This window comes from Habropoda laboriosa, unplaced genomic scaffold, assembly GCF_001263275.1.
Source record: "Habropoda laboriosa isolate 0110345459 unplaced genomic scaffold, ASM126327v1 scaffold40, whole genome shotgun sequence".
In the NCBI taxonomy this organism is placed as follows: Eukaryota; Metazoa; Arthropoda; class Insecta; order Hymenoptera; family Apidae; genus Habropoda; species Habropoda laboriosa.
In genome coordinates this window covers 281,437-300,477 of record NW_017100231.1, presented here as the reverse complement: position 1 = coordinate 300,477, position 19,041 = coordinate 281,437, and the positions used below count along the sequence as shown (strand labels likewise).

Sequence of the window (19,041 nt, the reverse complement as noted above, 5' to 3'; positions counted from 1 at the left end):
AAAAAAAAAAAAAAACAAAAAAAAAAAAAAAAAAAAAAAAAAAAAAAAAAGAGGAAGTGGAACGAGAGGATGACTACATTCGTATTTTTATTAAGGAAACTTTTTCTATTTCTATTTTTTATCCTTTTGGCGGCGTACACGGGAGAACTGTTCTGTTTTATGATAATCTTGTCATTACTAATAATATGAATAAATGCCCATAAAATTAGCGTTGCAAGTGGTCACGATTTTTAATAAGATTAAACCAAAATTCGCGCAAGGTAGCCTTTAACTCCTTGCTATATAATAACAAGTCACTCATTCCACAGATTTAGGCCAAGATCTGATAAAAACAGTTATATCGCTGACAAAAATTAATTTTAATTCCAATTTTTGATCTAACCTAAAAAACTAAATATCGCCAAATTTAATTAATCTACAATGCTGCACTAAACCAGTAAACAACTAACGCTTAGATGCACGATCGTAAAAAGAAATCACACGTCAAGGGGTTAAAGATTAAACCTACGTTTGAAACATCGATCTAAATTTCAAATCAACAAACGACACGAACTTACTTCTGACGACCTAATAATTTCCCCTGCGCCACGTTTAATGCTTGTTTTCCTACAGTTCGTCTATTTATAGGAACAACTGTACGTGACACGAAAGAGGAAAAACCCTCGTGTTCGGCATAATTTCACGGCGTATTCGTGGAAAAGAAAAATCCCGCGTGACGGTGATTTTCAAACGAACGCATTCGCCGGTTCGCCTTGATCCTGAAACAAGAGCCAGCAGCAAGCACACCGGTCTCGATCGCGTTCTCCGTCCGTTCGTGTTGCCGCTTGCCTGCTTGTTCGCTTTTCACTGGGTCACGATATACACACACAGGAAACACGTAAAAGCCGGACGAGCGTCTGTGACCGCTTAAAAAGCCGCGGCCGCGTTAACTTTTCGAGTGAACGGCGAACAAGCGCGACCACACGCGGCCCAGTCTGAGCAGAAAAGCGAGCGGATCACACAGTGGGAAACACACCGGACTCTCCGTTCTCCAGGCAGGATCCACTTTGAAACGGAAACATCAAACGACGCCAGACGAGGCCAGGCAGGTTGCTTGAGAAGAAGGGAAAAAAACGTTGCGGCGAATCTACTCTCTTCCACCTGAAACTCCGCTATGTTCCCTGGACCCTTTCCTCGACTCCACGAGTCGTGTCTCTGTTTAAAGGATGATTCTAATGTTTGCTCGGCAGTCAAGTTAGCTGTGTACACGGTCTGAGGATGTACGATTATTTGCGAGTAAGAGGAGATACGGCTGGACCATGATTTGAAGGAGTTTGTCAGGGTTGAGGGAGAGTCGATTGAAATGCACCGAATCATTTCAGGTTTCAGGCGAAATTAAACATTTGCGATCCTACGAGACTGACTTGACGTAGGAAGTTTTGCCTTCAGTGATCATCAGGGGTGTGCGAGAATTTATCTCGGGATCGGGTTGGGTTCCCGAAAGTACCTCGTGATTCGAGATTGTCGGGATTCCCAAGAATTTCAGGATTCCCGAAAGTAGAACGAAACTATTGTCGGAGAACGTTGGAAAACTAGTTTTTTTGCACGAAGATATGAAATAAATCATATCTATCACATATTTGATTACCATTTTTGTTCCATGCTCTATTTCTTATAATTTTATAATTCTCGAGAATCCCGAAATTTTCGAGAATCCCGAAATTCTCGAGAATCCTGAAATTTCCGAGAATCCTGAAATTTTCGAGAATCCCGAAATTTTCGAGAATCCCCAAATTTTCGGGAATCCCGAAATTCTCGAGGATCTCGAAATTCTCGGGAATCCGGAAATTCTCGAATTCTGAGATACTTTCGGGACCCGACCCGACCCGAGCATCGGGTTCCCGACATTTTCAAGTTCTCGCACACCCCTAGTGATCATACAATGATAAATTGTAAATTGTGAACGATAATGAACCATTTTTTACGCATTAATATTATAGTGAAACTTAATATTTTGTAAATAATATTACGCTGAAATATTGAAATAAAGGCAAACTACACGGTATTGCCCGACAGTGGCCAAAAAGTGAGGACTAACTGAACTATTTGGACAGCAAAGGGTTAAAGCTTTGGATGCTGGAACACTGTGCATCGAGATACTTTAATTTCTTTAATTTCTAATGTGGAAATGAATAGGGAATAGGTTCAGTTAGGTTAATCAAATCGTTTTTTAAATTCTATTGAAAGTGTACTTTTTGAAAATACTTGGTTACGACTTTTTCAGTTAGCTATTTAGTCGTGTAAGATGAAATATCAGATTTTTCAAGGAGGAACGAAGAGACGCCCATGTAGTCAGAAGCTAGAAATATCAAGAGAGAAACAGGGGATGTAGGGTTTTATTAAAAAATTTCTAGACGCTATTTTTTTTTAGATATTTAGATGAAATTTTCCATATCCAACGACATCAACTGGAAGAATCTTCAAGTGTGAATTAAAATCAACTGAAATCCTCTCATGAAATTAAAGAGTTAAATTGAAAAAAAAACACCCTTAGATTTCTCAGCAGAGATTTACCAAAAGCGATCTAAACTTAAAGTTAACACGAGAAAACTCAAATTTCCAACCCTCAACTAATCTCTCCAACGATCAATTTGCTAATGATTAAAAAGCTGATCGAAACTTCGCAATTACATTCCTTGGAAACTTCGATATTTCAATTTACAAAACCTAATATTATCAAAGCAAACGATTCACAATTAAAAGTATCTTTTCAAAGAATACTCCCTTTCCGTTTCAATACTTTATTCATCGTCCGACTCTGAAGAATTCAGTGGAAGCCTTTGGTACGTACGCTGAGTAAACCATGATTCAGGACAATCGAAATCTTATTTTCATTGTGTTTATTAAGACTAGTGTTTATTAAAGAGTTGGAGAGAGAGAAAGAGAGAAGATGTTGATGGCGTGGCTGTTCGAGGGAGACAGTGAGCTAAGGGCCGGGTTAAAGTGTTTCGTGTAATACTGGAATTATTCTGGAACGAGATGGGGGTTTATATTCGGAAGTTTCGAACAGTTTTAACTGGGTCGTGAAAGACTAAAGGATCTCGTTCGAATCTACTTTTAGATGTTCTACCGTTCAAGCAACGGCGAATATTTATTCGACTTTTCTTTCGAAACTTTTGCTAGAATACATAAAGACCGACTCTGTACGGGAACAATTTTCTCTTGTTTAAAGAAACGTTTAGATAATGAGGTCGTTTCAGAAAGAAGTATTGCTTAATGCAGATTTACCTCGATACTCTTTGCAATTCTGTTTTTTTTTTTTTTAATTCCAGGGAAACAATAGATGGTCTCCTTTGACGCACGCAATATCGAAACAATTTCTCTTATAATTAACACTTTGCAATTCACTGGCGTCGCTACAGTGATTCATAATATGCGCCAGAACTTTTGCATCACAGTCAAACATTTAGAGACTGTTTCCATAGTCATAAATTTGTTAAATTTTTTTATTTGCGAAGAATGAAACACGAAGCTCGTGCTTTGACATTAAAATCGGACGAATATCAAAAAGTGGAGTTAATTATTTTGGTCTCAAAATGTAAAATTAGTGTTTTATTCTTATTTTTTTTTTATTTTCGAAACAAAATTTCTCATTTCCAAAAATTTCACTGCTAAAGTGTGCTGAAATTAGTGAAATGCAAAGGACTAATATTTCGTACTATTTCAAGATTTGACTAGAACGTTCGAAGAAAAAAAGTGAGCTTCGTACTAAGAAAATTCTCATTCAGAAAATGAACAATTTTTCGTCGACAACGTGAACAATGGATTTGGCGAAACGAAACGATTCGAACGATAAGATATCAAGCTGATTCATCCGTAGTCTGTAAATATTAGCGAAGAGATTCTTCTGCATCTCTGGTCGTGTTTCAATGTTCATCCGTTTCTCGATTCTTCTCTCGCAAAACTGTTGTGAGACTGCGTTGCAAAGCGACGCAACAGCCATACCGAATTAACTTCAATTCAACAGCCACTCACAGAGCAATTTCGAAGAAGCGTAAAGACAGGATATCTCCTGAATATTTCTCTCTCTTTTTTTCTTTTAATTTTACTTCACTCCTTGCAAAAAATGGCTTTCACTGCAACCAGTGCTTGCGTTTCAGTGTTGTTAGGTCTCTTTTGTCGGCCAGCCCTTTTGTACCGTCGAGGAATCTACCGATTCACCGTATAATTCTCAGATTCCCTACGAACTCGCGTTACGAGTGAGAAAATTTGGAAATTATTCGAAAGAGCTTCGAGTGCGGTATATTTCGACGAATTGATACTTAAAAAAACTATCCTTGGGGTTACGAAATATTTGTCGATAAAACAGTTCGTCGAATTCGAGAAAGCAAATTGTCAATTTGCGTCGCAGAATTATTATTTTTTAAATAATTCAAAATGTAAGATATTCGCGAAGAAATTTTTTTTTCAGAGACGAATGGAAAATCCAATTTCATTTGGTCCATTTTTAGATACTTAAAAAAACTATCCTTGGGGTTACGAAATATTTGTCGATAAAACAGTTCGTCGAATTCGAGAAAGCAAATTGTCAATTCGCGTCGCAGAATTATTATTTTTTAAATAATTCAAAATGTAAGATATTCGCGAAGATATTTTTTTTTAGAGATAAATGAAAAATTGAATTTCATTTGGTCCATTTTTAGATACTTAAAAAAACTATCCTTGGGGTTACGAAATATTTGTCGATAAAACAGTTCGTCGAATTCGAGAAAGCAAATTGTCAATTTGCGTCGCAGAATTATTATTTTTTAAATAATTCAAAATGTAAGATATTCGCGAAGATATTTTTTTTTCAGAGACGAATGAAAAATCCAATTTCATTTGGTCCATTTTTAGATACTTAAAAAAACTATCCTTGGGGTTACGAAATATTTGTCGATAAAACAGTTCGTCGAATTCGAGAAAGCAAATTGTCAATTTGCGTCGCAGAATTATTATTTTTTAAATAATTCAAAATGTAAGATATGTGCGAAGAAATTTTTTTTTAGAGACGAATGAAAAATTCAATTTCAGTTGGTCCAGTTTCAGACACTCAGAGAAACAGTCCTTCGGCTTATGAAATATTTATCGATAAAAATGGCAGCGTGCTGATACACGAAGTGCCTCGGTGACTTCATACTTCTTTCAGAAAAGGCAATATCCCATAATCGCAGAATCCATAGGTTCGTAATCGCGTGGATCGAATTCCAATTACGCGAATGACAGATTTTTTTTTTCTTTTCAATTAGATTCTATCTCCCAGTTTGGAAGTGGAACTGGTCTGCGAAACATCCATCAGAATTTAATGTATTACATTAAACTTTTAAATTCAATTACATTACAAGAAACGTACCTACTCTTAAGGAGAGGGAAAAAAAAGAAAAAAAACACGAAACCACTGGTTTTCCAATTTGCCCATTCTTTATATCATTTCTCCTCTGAGAATCTACTTTTTTCTTTTATCACTTGTTATTTAACGAAGTTACTTCTTTGTTCAAATTGAAGCTCGAGTAATTGGAACTTTATATTTATCGTCGTCCTATATATATATATATCTTTTTTTATGTCCATAAATTTTGTACACATATGACATAAATTAATCGTCGATCAAATATTACTCATAAAAGCGAAACAACATTCGCAAATAAAACCGAGAAACGACGACGATTCACTCTTTCAGCCCCGTCATCTCTGACGTCATCGAATCACTTTACCCAGAAAAGCTTGGTCCACGACTCCCGCAGAAGGCCGAGTGAATCGTCACAGAACGTCGTAGAGAGAAGAGTGAACCCGCCCGCAAGCACGGCCGACACACATTTCTGGCCGAGAAGAAAAGCGTGGCCGACACAGAAAATCGATTTAGACGTTTCACAAAAGCGAATTCGCCTTGATCCGTTCGCCGGACGTTCTCTTTTTATACCACGGACAGCTCGATCTTTCCCTTACATTTTTTTTCTCCCTCTCTCTCTCTCTCTCGCTATGAATTTCTCCGCCCTGAATGAAATTGGGGAGAACATATACACTGTCGATGAAAAGTTTAGAAGCAAAAACATTTGTCGTTTTAGTAGGTATTTCACGTTTCTTCGTTGAAGCAGAAACAACGTGATTAAAAAATAAAGCTGCATTAAGCGATGTATATTTTTTGGCGATAAAAGTTAGGTTAAGTTAACATTTCTATGTGTTCTATTTGCTCGCGTATAATCTTTATTACAAATTTCGATATTCTTCGAATAAAGGTTCCTTGAGATAATCAGATGTTAACGTACCGCAAGTTTCGTGTAAATAATTCCACAATAACGCTTTTATTTCGCGTATGATCCAGTTTAATCCAGTTACCATCGACAGTCAGCTACAAAAAAAAAGAAAAAAAACACGAAACCACTGGTTTTCCAATTTGCCCATTCTTTATATCATTTCTCCTCTGAGAATCTACTTTTTTCTTTTATCACTTGTTATTTAACGAAGTTACTACTTTGTTCAAATTGAAGCTCGAGTAATTGGAACTTTATATTTATCGTCGTCCTATATATATATATATCTTTTTTTATGTCCATAAATTTTGTACACATATGACATAAATTAATCGTCGATCAAATATTACTCATAAAAGCGAAACAACATTCGCAAATAAAACCGAGAAACGACAACGATTCACTCTTTCAGCCCCGTCATCTCTGACGTCATCGAATCACTTTACCCAGAAAAGCTTGGTCCACGACTCCCGCAGAAGGCCGAGTGAATCGTCACAGAACGTCGTAGAGAGAAGAGTGAACCCGCCCGCAAGCACGGCCGACACACATTTCTGGCCGAGAAGAAAAGCGTGGCCGACACAGAAAATCGATTTAGACGTTTCACAAAAGCGAATTCGCCTTGATCCGTTCGCCGGACGTTCTCTTTTTATACCACGGACAGCTCGATCTTTCCCTTACATTTTTTTTCTCCCTCTCTCTCTCTCTCTCGCTATGAATTTCTCCGCCCTGAATGAAATTGGGGAGAACATATACACTGTCGATGAAAAGTTTAGAAGCAAAAACATTTGTCGTTTTAGTAGGTATTTCACGTTTCTTCGTTGAAGCAGAAACAACGTGATTAAAAAATAAAGCTGCATTAAGCGATGTATATTTTTTGGCGATAAAAGTTAGGTTAAGTTAACATTTCTATGTGTTCTATTTGCTCGCGTATAATCTTTATTACAAATTTCGATATTCTTCGAATAAAGGTTCCTTGAGATAATCAGATGTTAACGTACCGCAAGTTTCGTGTAAATAATTCCACAATAACGCTTTTATTTCGCGTATGATCCAGTTTAATCCAGTTACCATCGACAGTCAGCTACATCTATCCGTCGTCCTTCACAAATTTATTACCAACAACACCTAGTGTACGCACGGGGTACTAAAATCGAGCTCACTGCTTCTAACTGCATACCGGTGCAAAACGAAACTATAAATGATCATGTTGCTTATTTTATTCCGAGACTCTGTCTTAAGAGTCGTACTGCTTTCAAACTTTCCGTCGGTAGTGCGTGTATGTGTGTGTATACGTTTACACGTTTTTTTCTTTTACTTTGTTTCTCATTCCCTTTCTGTTTTCTTTTCTCCGTACAGTCGTTGATGACCCTTCTCTGTTGGCTGCTTCCCCTTTGGAGGATTCTGGGAAGGATCAGATATACACCGCGACTGATCAGATATGGCGGCTCGCTTGAAATCTCTAGGTTATGTACGAACGAACTCGCGTTTGATTATACGACGATAGTAGATGGCGATGATTAGCCTTCTGTGGATGTTGCTCATACGAAAACGATTAGACTCGTCGTACTTTCGTCTGGAAACTTGCGAACTGCTTGGAGGTTATGGTAACTGATATAAATTTACTTTATATTACATTCGTTAATTCTCGAAGAATTCTTCGTAATAATTATTTTCAAGAATTTTTACGACACTTTGATAATTTAAAATTCTTATTTTCTTTTTTATTTTTTTCGAAACGTGAAATCTCGTCGATCGTTCTGAGGATAAGGGGAATATTTAGAGTTGACAAGGTGAGATAAATTAAGCTTCTTCGTACAATAACAGAACTACAGTTCTGACGTTGGATTGACTCAAGAGTTAAGAATCGTGCTGAATCGAAATTTTTTGTAGATACTGTACGTGCAGAGAGGGAACAGCGTTCGCCACGGTTTATTGTAGCCAGGTTAGAAGAAACATCTCTCTCGCATTGTGGCGGAGGGATCCCTCTTTCACGCGAGAAAAGAAACGTATTCGCTCTGTTCTCTAATCGACCTTGACCGTGCTCGGCTCGATAGCCGCGACAATGGCTGGCGGTCGCTAGAGAAACGCGTTCTCCAGGCCTTCTCGAGATCGCTGCCAACGAGACGTTCCAACCACGGCTTGATAAATCACGTACAGAGAGAAAGTGTGTGTGTGTGTGAGAGAGAGAAAGGCTCGAATTGAACGCGCGCATTCAGCGAAAAATGAGAGAATTTTTAGGTTATACCAGGACGGAAATAACGTACGGTGAGCGAAGAGGGCGAATAATTTTAGTAACGTAGGGAGAAAATTGGTTGAGTGGTTTGCTGGATTGAGGATACGAGTTGTGGACGCTTCGCTCTCGCTGGGTGACTGCTTTGACCAATTATGTCTAGACTCCTTGGATCCCAAATATGGCCGCCGCCTACGGCAAATGGGGCTCGAGGATGAAGAGGTTTCTTCTCGAGAAGGGACGCAGCAAGGTTGCCTTGTGTAATAGTTTAGGTCGAAAGTGAAATTTCATCGAAGTATCGTCATGTGTGTATTTCACGTTAACCGTCAAATATTTGTTAGCCAGTATTGCCGGAGAATTTAGATCGCGTGTGTGAATTTTCAGGTTAGGAATAATAACGCGGAATTCGTTTAATTAAGAATTTATAAAGATGCACGAGCCGAGAAATTCGAGATAGTTTTACGGAACAGATCCTGAATCTCCCTTTCACGTTAAGTTTGAACAACATTCCTTTCTTCAGAGATATCGTGTATTAATACAGGCTTGAAAATCCTGCTTGTTTATCGAATTCGATATACCTCTCAGATAAGAAACAATTCTTGAAGATTGTTTCTCAGAGGAACGAAGGTTCGTAAAGGTTAGAGTTACGCACCGATGCAGGAAACATTTATTAATAGAAAGTTGAAAATCAAACTCTGTTCGGATACAACGAGGTTTGTTCGTTTAAGGAAGGAACGAGAAATAATTCGGAATGTTTATAAAATAAAGAATAGCTGCTTGTCGTATCGACCCCGAAAGTTATTGAAAGAAATTTAACTCGTTAACTGGGTCAATTTCTCCGTCAGAAATTGAATTTCTTCGAATATCGCGTACCTTACATTTACTAGAGATATAGCAATGCAATTATAAATAGAGGATCTCTAAAGAAATTATTGCATTTTAAATATTGATAATTCAAGTGATGAGTTAAATAGCTGTTTTTTACTTAGTAGGTTAAGATCAATTTATTCTTCAATACAAAAGCTACTTTTGTCATTAATGAAAAAATTAAAATTCTACCATTAAAAAATCCCTGCTTATCGACCTATACCCTATCTATTCATTAACTTATTATGTAAATTCATCTCTCAAACAAAAATTAAGTTTACCTGATTTATAATTAAAAATGAGCAAAAATTATAACTAATTATTTCACTTTCGTTCTTGCAAATGGTGTGTTTTATGTTTAACAAAGGTATAACAGTACTATTATAAATGAACAATGCCTCAATAAATAAATTATTGTGTTCTAAGCATTGATGAATTAATTACAAATCATCCCTTCCCAGAAACTGCATGTTTTTATGTCAGAAATATCTTTATTTTAAGTAATAATGTTTGCAACAACAGCAAATAACACTGCTGCACAATATTTCCCCTAAAAAACAAAAATGCAACAATTGCGTCTGCAGAATTACTCGAAAGAATTGCCTCGACGCGCCGTCAAATAGCATCGAACGTGTTAACAGGTTGAAATACAGCAGAACAATATTCGCAATAATTATTCCTCGAGTGAAATACTTCACGTGAACGGAACGAAAACGAAGGAAGATAACGGTTATAAGCAAGTTCCGCGCGAAGATCATTTATTAATGGGGGAGAGAGCACGGCGAATCACAGCGCGGCCGTTCGATTCGACGGGAACTGCTTAATGTTTTCTCGCGAACGCGTCGTCGTCGTCGTCGCCCACGGGGTAAAATAATTAAGTGATAGAGTGTCTTTAACGTGGCTGAAAGGGCTCGCTAGTTGCTCTGGCCAGGCGTTGCCGAGGCCTGGAATGGTGGCACGCCATGAATTCCAATTTGCACGATTAATTGTAACGAAACTAACCTTCCGCCGGGTCCGCAATTCTCCGCGGAAAACATTTCTTAATTGAAAACTTGCCGGCAGCCTAGCGCAACGGCCTGCCATTTGATTCAGCTCGCGAGAATTTTTATGCAATTATCGCGAGAACCTAGACGCGGCTAAATTACTCGAATTCTTGGTTATTTTCAGCGCCACCTACAACTATGGCCGATTAACGTAAGGTTGTTTCTATGTGAACGGTCGAAATTACGAATGCTTAAAAAAAAAAAAAAAAAAAAATTCTATGCGAGGAAAAGGTGTTCCTTTCTTTCTTTTTTTGGTTACACTTCAACCGACGTTAATTAAAGAGTAACAGCAACATTGTTGAAAAATGATTTTACAAGGAAATGTAACAGCCGGTTTAATTGCTTTGGTAATTTTTGCATTAATTCATTCGAAATACGAAATTCGTACTATCTTGATGCGGGGATTGATTTCGAACGATGTGTAATTAACTACGTGTAGTTTAGTTTGATGTTTTAGTGAAAAGTCGTAAACCTAATTCCGTAGCGATATCAACTTAATGTATTTCGTACTTTCTGTTCGAAAATCTATCCGAACGAGGTTCTTAGAAAAATCGTAAAAACAGAGGGAACTCTTGATGTATTTTATAGGGTTCTTGTAACGTCCGTATACATACGTTACTCTCGGGACTTGAGGATCTTAAAATACGTGGTTTATGTGATGTTCAAGCTTATAGAAGAAAATGGCTTCGTTTACATAATTTTATAGTTCGATCATCGTGTACATGTTCGATTTAAAACCCTTTCGGTTTTCTCTTATAATTGGTACACTGAAAATTTTTACCCGGTGAAACGATAAAATTTCAATAGTATTACGAAGGAAGCTCCTTTTATTCAATAAACGATTTCAAGCGAACATCTGCGGGTACCAGTTCCAACGAAACCATTAAAAATGCAAAAAGTGCAATTACACCTTGCGGACGCATCGGTGTGCCTTGAAAAAAGGGGAAAAAAAAAAAACATTCATTGGCGAATCGACCTCGCGAAACCACGCAATACCCTCCTCCCTCCAATAACCCTGGCGTCGAATAAAAAAGTACCTACAAACCGACCCAGTTTCTAAAATCACCCCGTGTATCGTTTTTCAGTTAAGTCATAAACTACATAATAACCATGAACCGCGTTGAACAAAAATATCTTGACCTTCGATGCCATTGACGAGATACAAACAAAATTTTCATCCCTAAATAATAAACAGACTAATTCGTTCCGTTTGAAAGAGATTGAATAAATATTTTAACAAAGAATACAGATATATTCAAGTTTAACATATTTTTATTTGTGATTTTGTTAATATTAAAATACACGTAAAAATAACGTGTACGTTTACAAACACTCAAATGGTTAGTAAGAAATTTGTCATTAGTGCGTGCATATTTTTCCCCGGTATTTTCACGGGAAACCGCATAAATCCTCTCCCTCTCGACATGACCGTAAGCAATCAATATCGTTAATTAATCGCGAACAGAGTAGAACATGATGGTGGGACAGGAAAATAGCCGTAGCCCGGCGTGCATAATCGCGAAAAGCGGCCGCACAAATATTTGCATCTATTTCACGCTCCATCGATGCCGCTGAATTTTGGATGCACGCTATTTTTAGAGGGAATAGGCCGTGTGTGTGTCGATCTATTCTTTAGCCCGCGGGGCCGAGAAAACGTTCGCGCGCGCTCATCTAACCTCTACAAACGTTGTCAATGTGTAAGTGTGCGTGAGTGTGTGTGTACATGGCCGTTGATTTAATAATATCGAGACGCGAAACAAAAGGTGAAGAGGAGGAATCGATAGGGAGAAGAGACAGAGGGACACTCGTCGTGCCCATGATACGATTGGTGCCAATTAAACAGCCTTGTCTGTCCGGCCTACGAGTGCACTTTACGCAAGTAGCGACGACTTTGTAAAAAAAAAAAAAGAGAGAAAAAAAACCCGCCGCGAATCCACTGTGTAATGGTAGGTGTGTAACTCACAAAGCGTGGAGAACGTTCCGTCACGACTTTCACGACACAATTAATTCACGGAGCTGGAAAGAGGAGAGGTGGGGGTGTGCTGGCGGGATGGAACGACTCGACAGCATGAGCCCTTGACGCGAGAAGAAAGGCACCGGCGAAATTGCGCTTGTTGGAATAAAAAGAATTCGAATCAAAGCTACCCATCCCACTACCCATTCATCCCTCTCTGTCCATTAATTAGCTACAGGTGTAAATTTATGACAGCACTCGAATAAACTACGACGAGCGTAGTAGTAGCGTCGGTAAATAAATTTAACCACCGATTCTTCTTCCTTCTATACGTATACGTAGTACACGTTCCTCACAGGGGAAATCGTATTGGCAATTTACGATCGATCAACGGTGAAGGGGTGTAAAAGTGTGGTAGAGTACGGGATGGTAACATGTTATCGCGCGAGATTCGATTCTACCGTGAAAATTTTGACATTGTAGAATGTCTCGGTGAAATCTTTTACTTGAATGTGTCGAAGTGATCACAATAAGGTCGGTGTGATATAACTTAGAGGAAGTAAACTGATAATACGGTAGAAAATAGAATAACGGAAAAAATAAGATACAAGTATCGCTACTGCGAGGGTGCACATCCGTTGTTTAATCAGGGGAAAAGAAACGACGGATAGGCGCGAGAAAGCATCTCATTGATCCGACTGTAATTTTACGCATTGACGGTCCCATGGCCGTGATTTACTGAATAAAAGTGTGGTTAAATAAAACGGGTACTGTCACGATCCGTATCGAACGACAGTTTAGGTGTTATATTTTGAAGAATAAAGGATAAAGAGAAGGCAGAAGGGTGCGGTAGACATATTAGGGAGCAAGTGACAAGACTCACCTTGTCTGAGGGTATGTTGCGCGAACTCATCGTAGATGGTGGTGGGCGAGAATGTCGCGGGGAATCCAGAGGCCGTCCGTAATTTTGCCCGAAGCCGACTTCTCCGAATGGCACACAGTGATTAACAAACGGTGACAGCAGTGAAAAGCCAGTGCGACGCACTTTTTACCTCGATGAAAACACACTCACGCACAGCTCACTATTCCGGGACCATTTCGGCCCGTGGCTTCGCTGCCCGATCACACACTCCGACACCTGTCGTTACTTGTACATGTCGGGCGCAAAGTATTTGGGTAACATCTTGCAGATTACGCACGAAAAATACGCTCTCTGTAGTCTGCACCGCACGCACCCACCGTCCCAGTCTCAGAGCCAAACACATAAAATGGCGATCCTGAGACGATGCAACCTTCTGCGGAAGCTTCGGTCACAGAGTACGCGATTCGACTAGTCGCTCCGTTCGATGTTCATGACAGGTGGCAGTGGGAGTAATACTAGTGCTGCTACGCTTGGTGCATTCTGAAACTATAGGAAAAACCGGATTTCCAACAAACATGCGAACGAAGCTTATACCGAACACGTGGAAATTCATCAACTGAAAACAATTTTTCTATTATTTTTTTTATCGCTGTCGTTGGAATATTTTGTGAAATTGAGCGTTTTGTTGTATTATTTTTATTATCTTATTATTAGGAATAAATTGGTTGACAATGATCATGTTTAAGATTGTTGTGGATAGTGCTTTATGTTAGTGCTACATTGACATTACCATATAACCTCTGCGGTTGCTCTGCAAGCGTCAACATTTTGACAGTTTCCGAATGATAGATTATACTGTTTTGTTGAAGCGTTGACTCGCATGTAAATAATTGTAAATTATGTATAAAACTAGAAACCCCACGTGTATCTGACGCACAATGAAATTGCTGTGACAAACTGTTTATGAAAGTATTTTAAAAAGATGTCTGCAATGATAGATGATAAAGTGGTTGCAGGGGCAAACTCTGCAAACGTTGTTAAAGAAGATCCAATTATAGCATTGACGGTATACACACCGTTTTAATAATATAATTTAGATAATTAACCAATTCGTTTATATTTTTTTATCGATACATAAAATATAACCTTTCTTCCCTATTTCCTTGTAATTTGACATAAGACTTTTGATGTTTGAAAAATTATGATTTTATCATTAAATTAACTTTTACATTTATTTTGCATTTCTGTGAAACTTATTTTAATTGCTTATTTTAGGAAAAAGTAAATGCATTATATTTTTTTCGAGATCACTATTTTGAAAATCACTCTATTGAAGATGCACTTAAAAAGAATGGAGATGTAGAAAAAGAGATGAAAGATACGTTAAATAAATTTGATGAATGTAAAGGGTATGAAATTGATGGATCAAGAGCAAGATATTATTACCTAAAGGGAAAGGCTTTAAATGTTGCAGAACGTTTTATACCTCAAGCAGAAGAATTATTAACTAAAGCAGTGAAATTAGAGCCTAACTTAGTAGAAGCATGGAATGAATTAGGAGAATGTTATTGGAAAAATGATGACATTCAACAAGCAAAAAATTGTTTTGTTGGAGCTTTACGCCATGTAAACTTTTTCTTCCTTATTATCATGTATTATTATCTTATGATTCCTTAATTACATATGGTATAATTAAAATATAACATAAAATATTGTAGGGTAGGAATAAAGTATCTTTACAAAATTTGTCAATGGTACTCAGGCAAGAACCAGTCCCTAATGCTGAGCAACGAATACAAAATATACAAAAGGGAATGGAACATGCTAAAGAAGCAGTCAGTCTTGACACAGCAGATGGTATTTCTTGGGCAATACTTGGAAATGCTTATTTGTCTTCCTTTTTTACAATAGCACAAAGTCCTGCAACTTTACGTCTTTGTATGTCAGCTTATGCACAAGCAGTAAGTTTTTTATATTATGGCAATTCTAAAATCTCAACCCTGAATAGAGTAGCAATCATATTTAAATTGGTTTTAGGAAAAAGATATTGTAGCAGGAAGTAATCCTGATTTATTTCACAATAAGGCAGTGGTAAGCATTTTATTATTTGTAATACAGTATTGATGAAGTTCTGCACTTCCCATTTATATGGATAAATTATAACATTAGGCCTTAAAGTATCAAGAGGAATATTGTTTAGCATTGAAGTCTTTTGAGAGAGCAATGTTACTAGATCCAGTATGGGAGACACCACGTAGTAAGAGGGATGAATTGTTACAATATTTAAAAGATGTACAAAATTCAGTAAACAATCATGGAAAAGTAAAACCGAAGAGATTGTACCAAATGATAAGGGTATCTAAAGTTTTTTAAACAAGGTTTTTTTGTTGCTTTGAATATGTAATTTCACGATGACGTTTATTCCGTAAGATTGTATAAACGTCATAGATGATACTGGCACATATACATATTTATAGGTTTATGATTAAATGTAGGCATTGGATGTTAAACATTTGGGACCATACAAAGGTGGCTCTTTCACGTCCGGACAGAAGATTGTAAAATTAGATTTAGTATCACTGAAAGAGTTAGCCACTGGAGTAAATTCAGAGAAAGTTATATTTGGAAAAGTAGTATGTTGGATACAAGACACTGATTGTGTACCTTTGTAAGTATATTTCTCAATTTAAAAAAAAATAGGTAACAAACAAGTGGTAGCACTTGTCACTGTAATTAACGAATATGTGTACAATTTTTCAGTGCCTTTTGTCTGGTTGACGAACAGAAAACGTGTATTGCTGTAACAGTATACAATCTTGCTAAAGGTCGTGGAGTTACCGTAGGAGATTCTGTTGCTATACCTGAACCATTTGTGATTCATCAGAAGTTTTCTTATCTCAATAACGTTAGTATTATTGTACTGGTATATACGCTTGCTTTAAAATTAACAATGATTATATAAGAATATCCTCTTTCAGGATTTTGACTTCAAATCTATACGCGTTGAAACTCCAGTTATATTAGTTGTTAACGGAAGAAAATTAGGTAGGGAGCAACAAGCATCAGCGAAATTGCACACCTTTAAGAAAACCGATTGAGCTTAATGCACAAAATAGTCGTTCACGAATTTATAGCGAAACATAGTGATGAGACTTTGTTTTATTTCAAATTGAAATCAATGTCACTGTCAATAGACAATGTGATAGTTGACTCTTGAATCTAAGTATTATTGTATAATTGATAGAATTAAATACTCTTACCACAGTCAATATCTCTGGAGACAGATCGATACACTTACAATTGTTGCGCGTTTACTTATAAAGATAACGTTCAAGTTAGAAACGATAAGATTTTTAAAACGTTTTACGCAATTTGTTTCGTACACGAAAGTTCACTTCATAAGTATTGTTACATTTTATTTATGATATGTTAATTCTCAAAGGAACTTAAAGAATTTGAACTCATCGATTTTTATAAAACTTTGTACATACATGATTAGAGAAAATAGTCCATTTAAATGGTTGTGTGTTGTAGAATTGTATGCATGAGCAATAATTTTTACATGTAGTGTGCCTACAAAGTTTCATGAAAAGTAGCGAGTATGTATTCTTCAAGTTCCTTCTGTTAGCTCAAAAGTCAATTACAGGATAATTTGTATATAGTACAGTTGATTTTCATATAAAAATACTGATTTTTATAATACACTCTTGTGTATTCTTCGATCTTCAAATGAGTTTCGTTTGATGAACATTTAAATGTTCTTTGAACTATTTGATAAATTTATATCGCACTTTTGCTACGTTTATTGTTACAACTCTATGTTCACGAGGACTGTGAAATGTTAATTAAACATAAAAAATATAAAACAACATTGAACATTAAACACGATCAAATAAACTGACCTTCTTTCTCTGAGTTCAGTTCATCAGTTGTTCCACCGTGCCAATAAAATACATCTCGACTCGTTCGTACGAAACATATAAACTAACTGTCTTTTTTATACTCGAATACTAACATCGATTTATGAAACTCGGCTAAAAATACGTCCATAATTTCGTAAGGAGAAAATGTATTACGAAATACACTATCCATATATTTATTTAAAAAAAAAAAAAATAGTATCGGTTCATCGAATCTCGATTACATTCGGAAATAAAAATCAACGCGAGAAAGAAGAAAAAAGACTACGAGTCCTGTTTCTGTATTTATCGCGACATTCTTGACGAACTTAAACCGAAAAATATGAAATGCAAATGATCAAAACCAATATCAAGAACGAAACGACAAATCCAGAAACAAAACGTCGCACATTTTTCAGTCACTTTTGCGAAAATTGCTTGTGATATACATATTAATATATATATATTTAAAATGTTTGTATAAAAATGTTTTCTATCGTCAATTATAATAATAAATACTTATTTAATAACAACGTAGTAGTTGGGCGTTTCTCTATTAAATCCTAGCGTCCGTTCGACGGAGAAACAATAGTAAACATCCAATGGACCGTGACTGACAACCATTCAAACACTGTAATCGTACTACAATGACGAATGATCTTCTCATTAGAAGCATGGTCATCACTGTTCTTCTAAATACGTCTATCTGTGTGTAACGTGGTCTTCCTTGCGTAGTAAGACTCGACCAGTACATAATAGTACGTAAGTAAAACGGAGGTGTACCAACTGTTCTCCTTCTTGCAAGTTTCTTCACATGTTCACCTCCCATAGCTTAAAGTAATTGTCGATCACCTCGAGGAACCACTCGCGACGCTGGGGGTCTTTGAATATTGGCGCCAGTGTGCGCAGTTGCAACTGTAGCAACGCCTCGTTGCCAAGCAGACCGTCCAGTTGCTTCAGCAACATTGCGTTTCCGTGCAATTTTAGCAGACTGCCGTACGAGAATATGTATTGGTTTTGAAGTCGTTCCCTCGCCCATGTTTCGACAGTATGGTTCCCGCTCGCCGCCTGTATCGTGCCCATGTGTTCCGCGTACCACGGCGAGAAATAGTTGCTTAACTCGATATTCGATAGATCCGCCACACCGCGCGTCTTTAGTCGCTCCTTGATGCTTAGATACGCTTGCGGCGTGTACACGAACACCTGAAACGGAATAGTGTTCTTTTAATAACTGCCATTCGTTTTCGCGCCATATTTCTTAATTCCTAATGACACCACGTGGGTGGTCGTTGGGTTGATCGGTGTATACTTTGGAGTCGTGATGCTATTCGTAAATTGTTAGGTTAGGTTGGCGGGAAAAGGTAAGATGGATATGTTCCGCGAGTGTGTGTTTCTGTCGAAATGTAATTTTCATTGTACGAGGAGAGTAATTAGTTGTTGAAAGAGTTGATTTCAACAGTACGTCGTTTTGATGATGCTAGGCACGGATTGAAATTGATTCTTGGAAGAGAAGCTTCAGGTAATAAATTAGATGTACCTATGAATTGCTGGCCTTGCGGAAGAATCATAGGGAGATTGTACGAAGACTGTAAAGGTGTTTATCGAGACACGTGAAGGTTTGTGCAAACTTTTTTTTAAAGAATAAAACAGAATCTAGAGAGATCATTAAAAGATAAGATGATCGATAAAAGATTCGATCTTATCGTTAACTGTGTATCTTTAAAGATTGCTTGTCGTATCGTCATAAATTTCGAGGTGTTCCTTGACGGGGGCATTTGTAATTAATAAAAGATCAAGATTTCCTGTCGTATTAACATGGAGGAAAGTTACGTAATCTTTATTGCACATGTGCCCGAGAAGAGTAATATCCTCAAAGTAAAACGTCCATCAGAATCTCTTCCTATATACAAGCGTAAA

The 19,041-nt window shown here is 37.3% G+C and overlaps 3 protein-coding genes across 3 annotated transcripts in view; 1 reads left to right on the top strand and 2 right to left on the bottom strand.

Moving 5' to 3' along the window:
- The window catches only part of LOC108571526 (ubiquitin-like protein 3), a 117,835-nt gene extending 104,157 nt beyond the window's left edge, over positions 1 to 13,678 (bottom strand). The window contains exon 1 of the mRNA XM_017933587.1: positions 13,247 to 13,678. Coding sequence (XP_017789076.1) covers positions 13,247 to 13,276 — 30 coding nt within the window. The 5' untranslated portion in view covers positions 13,277 to 13,678. The remainder of the gene's footprint in view (positions 1 to 13,246) is intronic.
- A 529-nt stretch (positions 13,679 to 14,207) lies between these two features.
- Positions 14,208 to 16,323, top strand: LOC108571590 (tetratricopeptide repeat protein 5-like). Its single transcript, XM_017933664.1, has 8 exons — positions 14,208 to 14,291; positions 14,501 to 14,851; positions 14,944 to 15,186; positions 15,263 to 15,316; positions 15,395 to 15,580; positions 15,721 to 15,893; positions 15,986 to 16,130; positions 16,204 to 16,323. Exons 1-8 carry the CDS (start codon positions 14,208 to 14,210, stop codon positions 16,321 to 16,323), a joined length of 1,356 nt encoding a protein of 451 aa, XP_017789153.1.
- Positions 16,324 to 17,934: 1,611 nt separating this feature from the next.
- The window catches only part of LOC108571597 (torso-like protein), a 2,531-nt gene continuing 1,424 nt past the window's right edge, over positions 17,935 to 19,041 (bottom strand). Inside the window, exon 2 of the mRNA XM_017933672.1 lies at positions 17,935 to 18,327. Within this exon, the coding sequence (XP_017789161.1) occupies positions 17,935 to 18,327 (393 nt within the window). The remainder of the gene's footprint in view (positions 18,328 to 19,041) is intronic.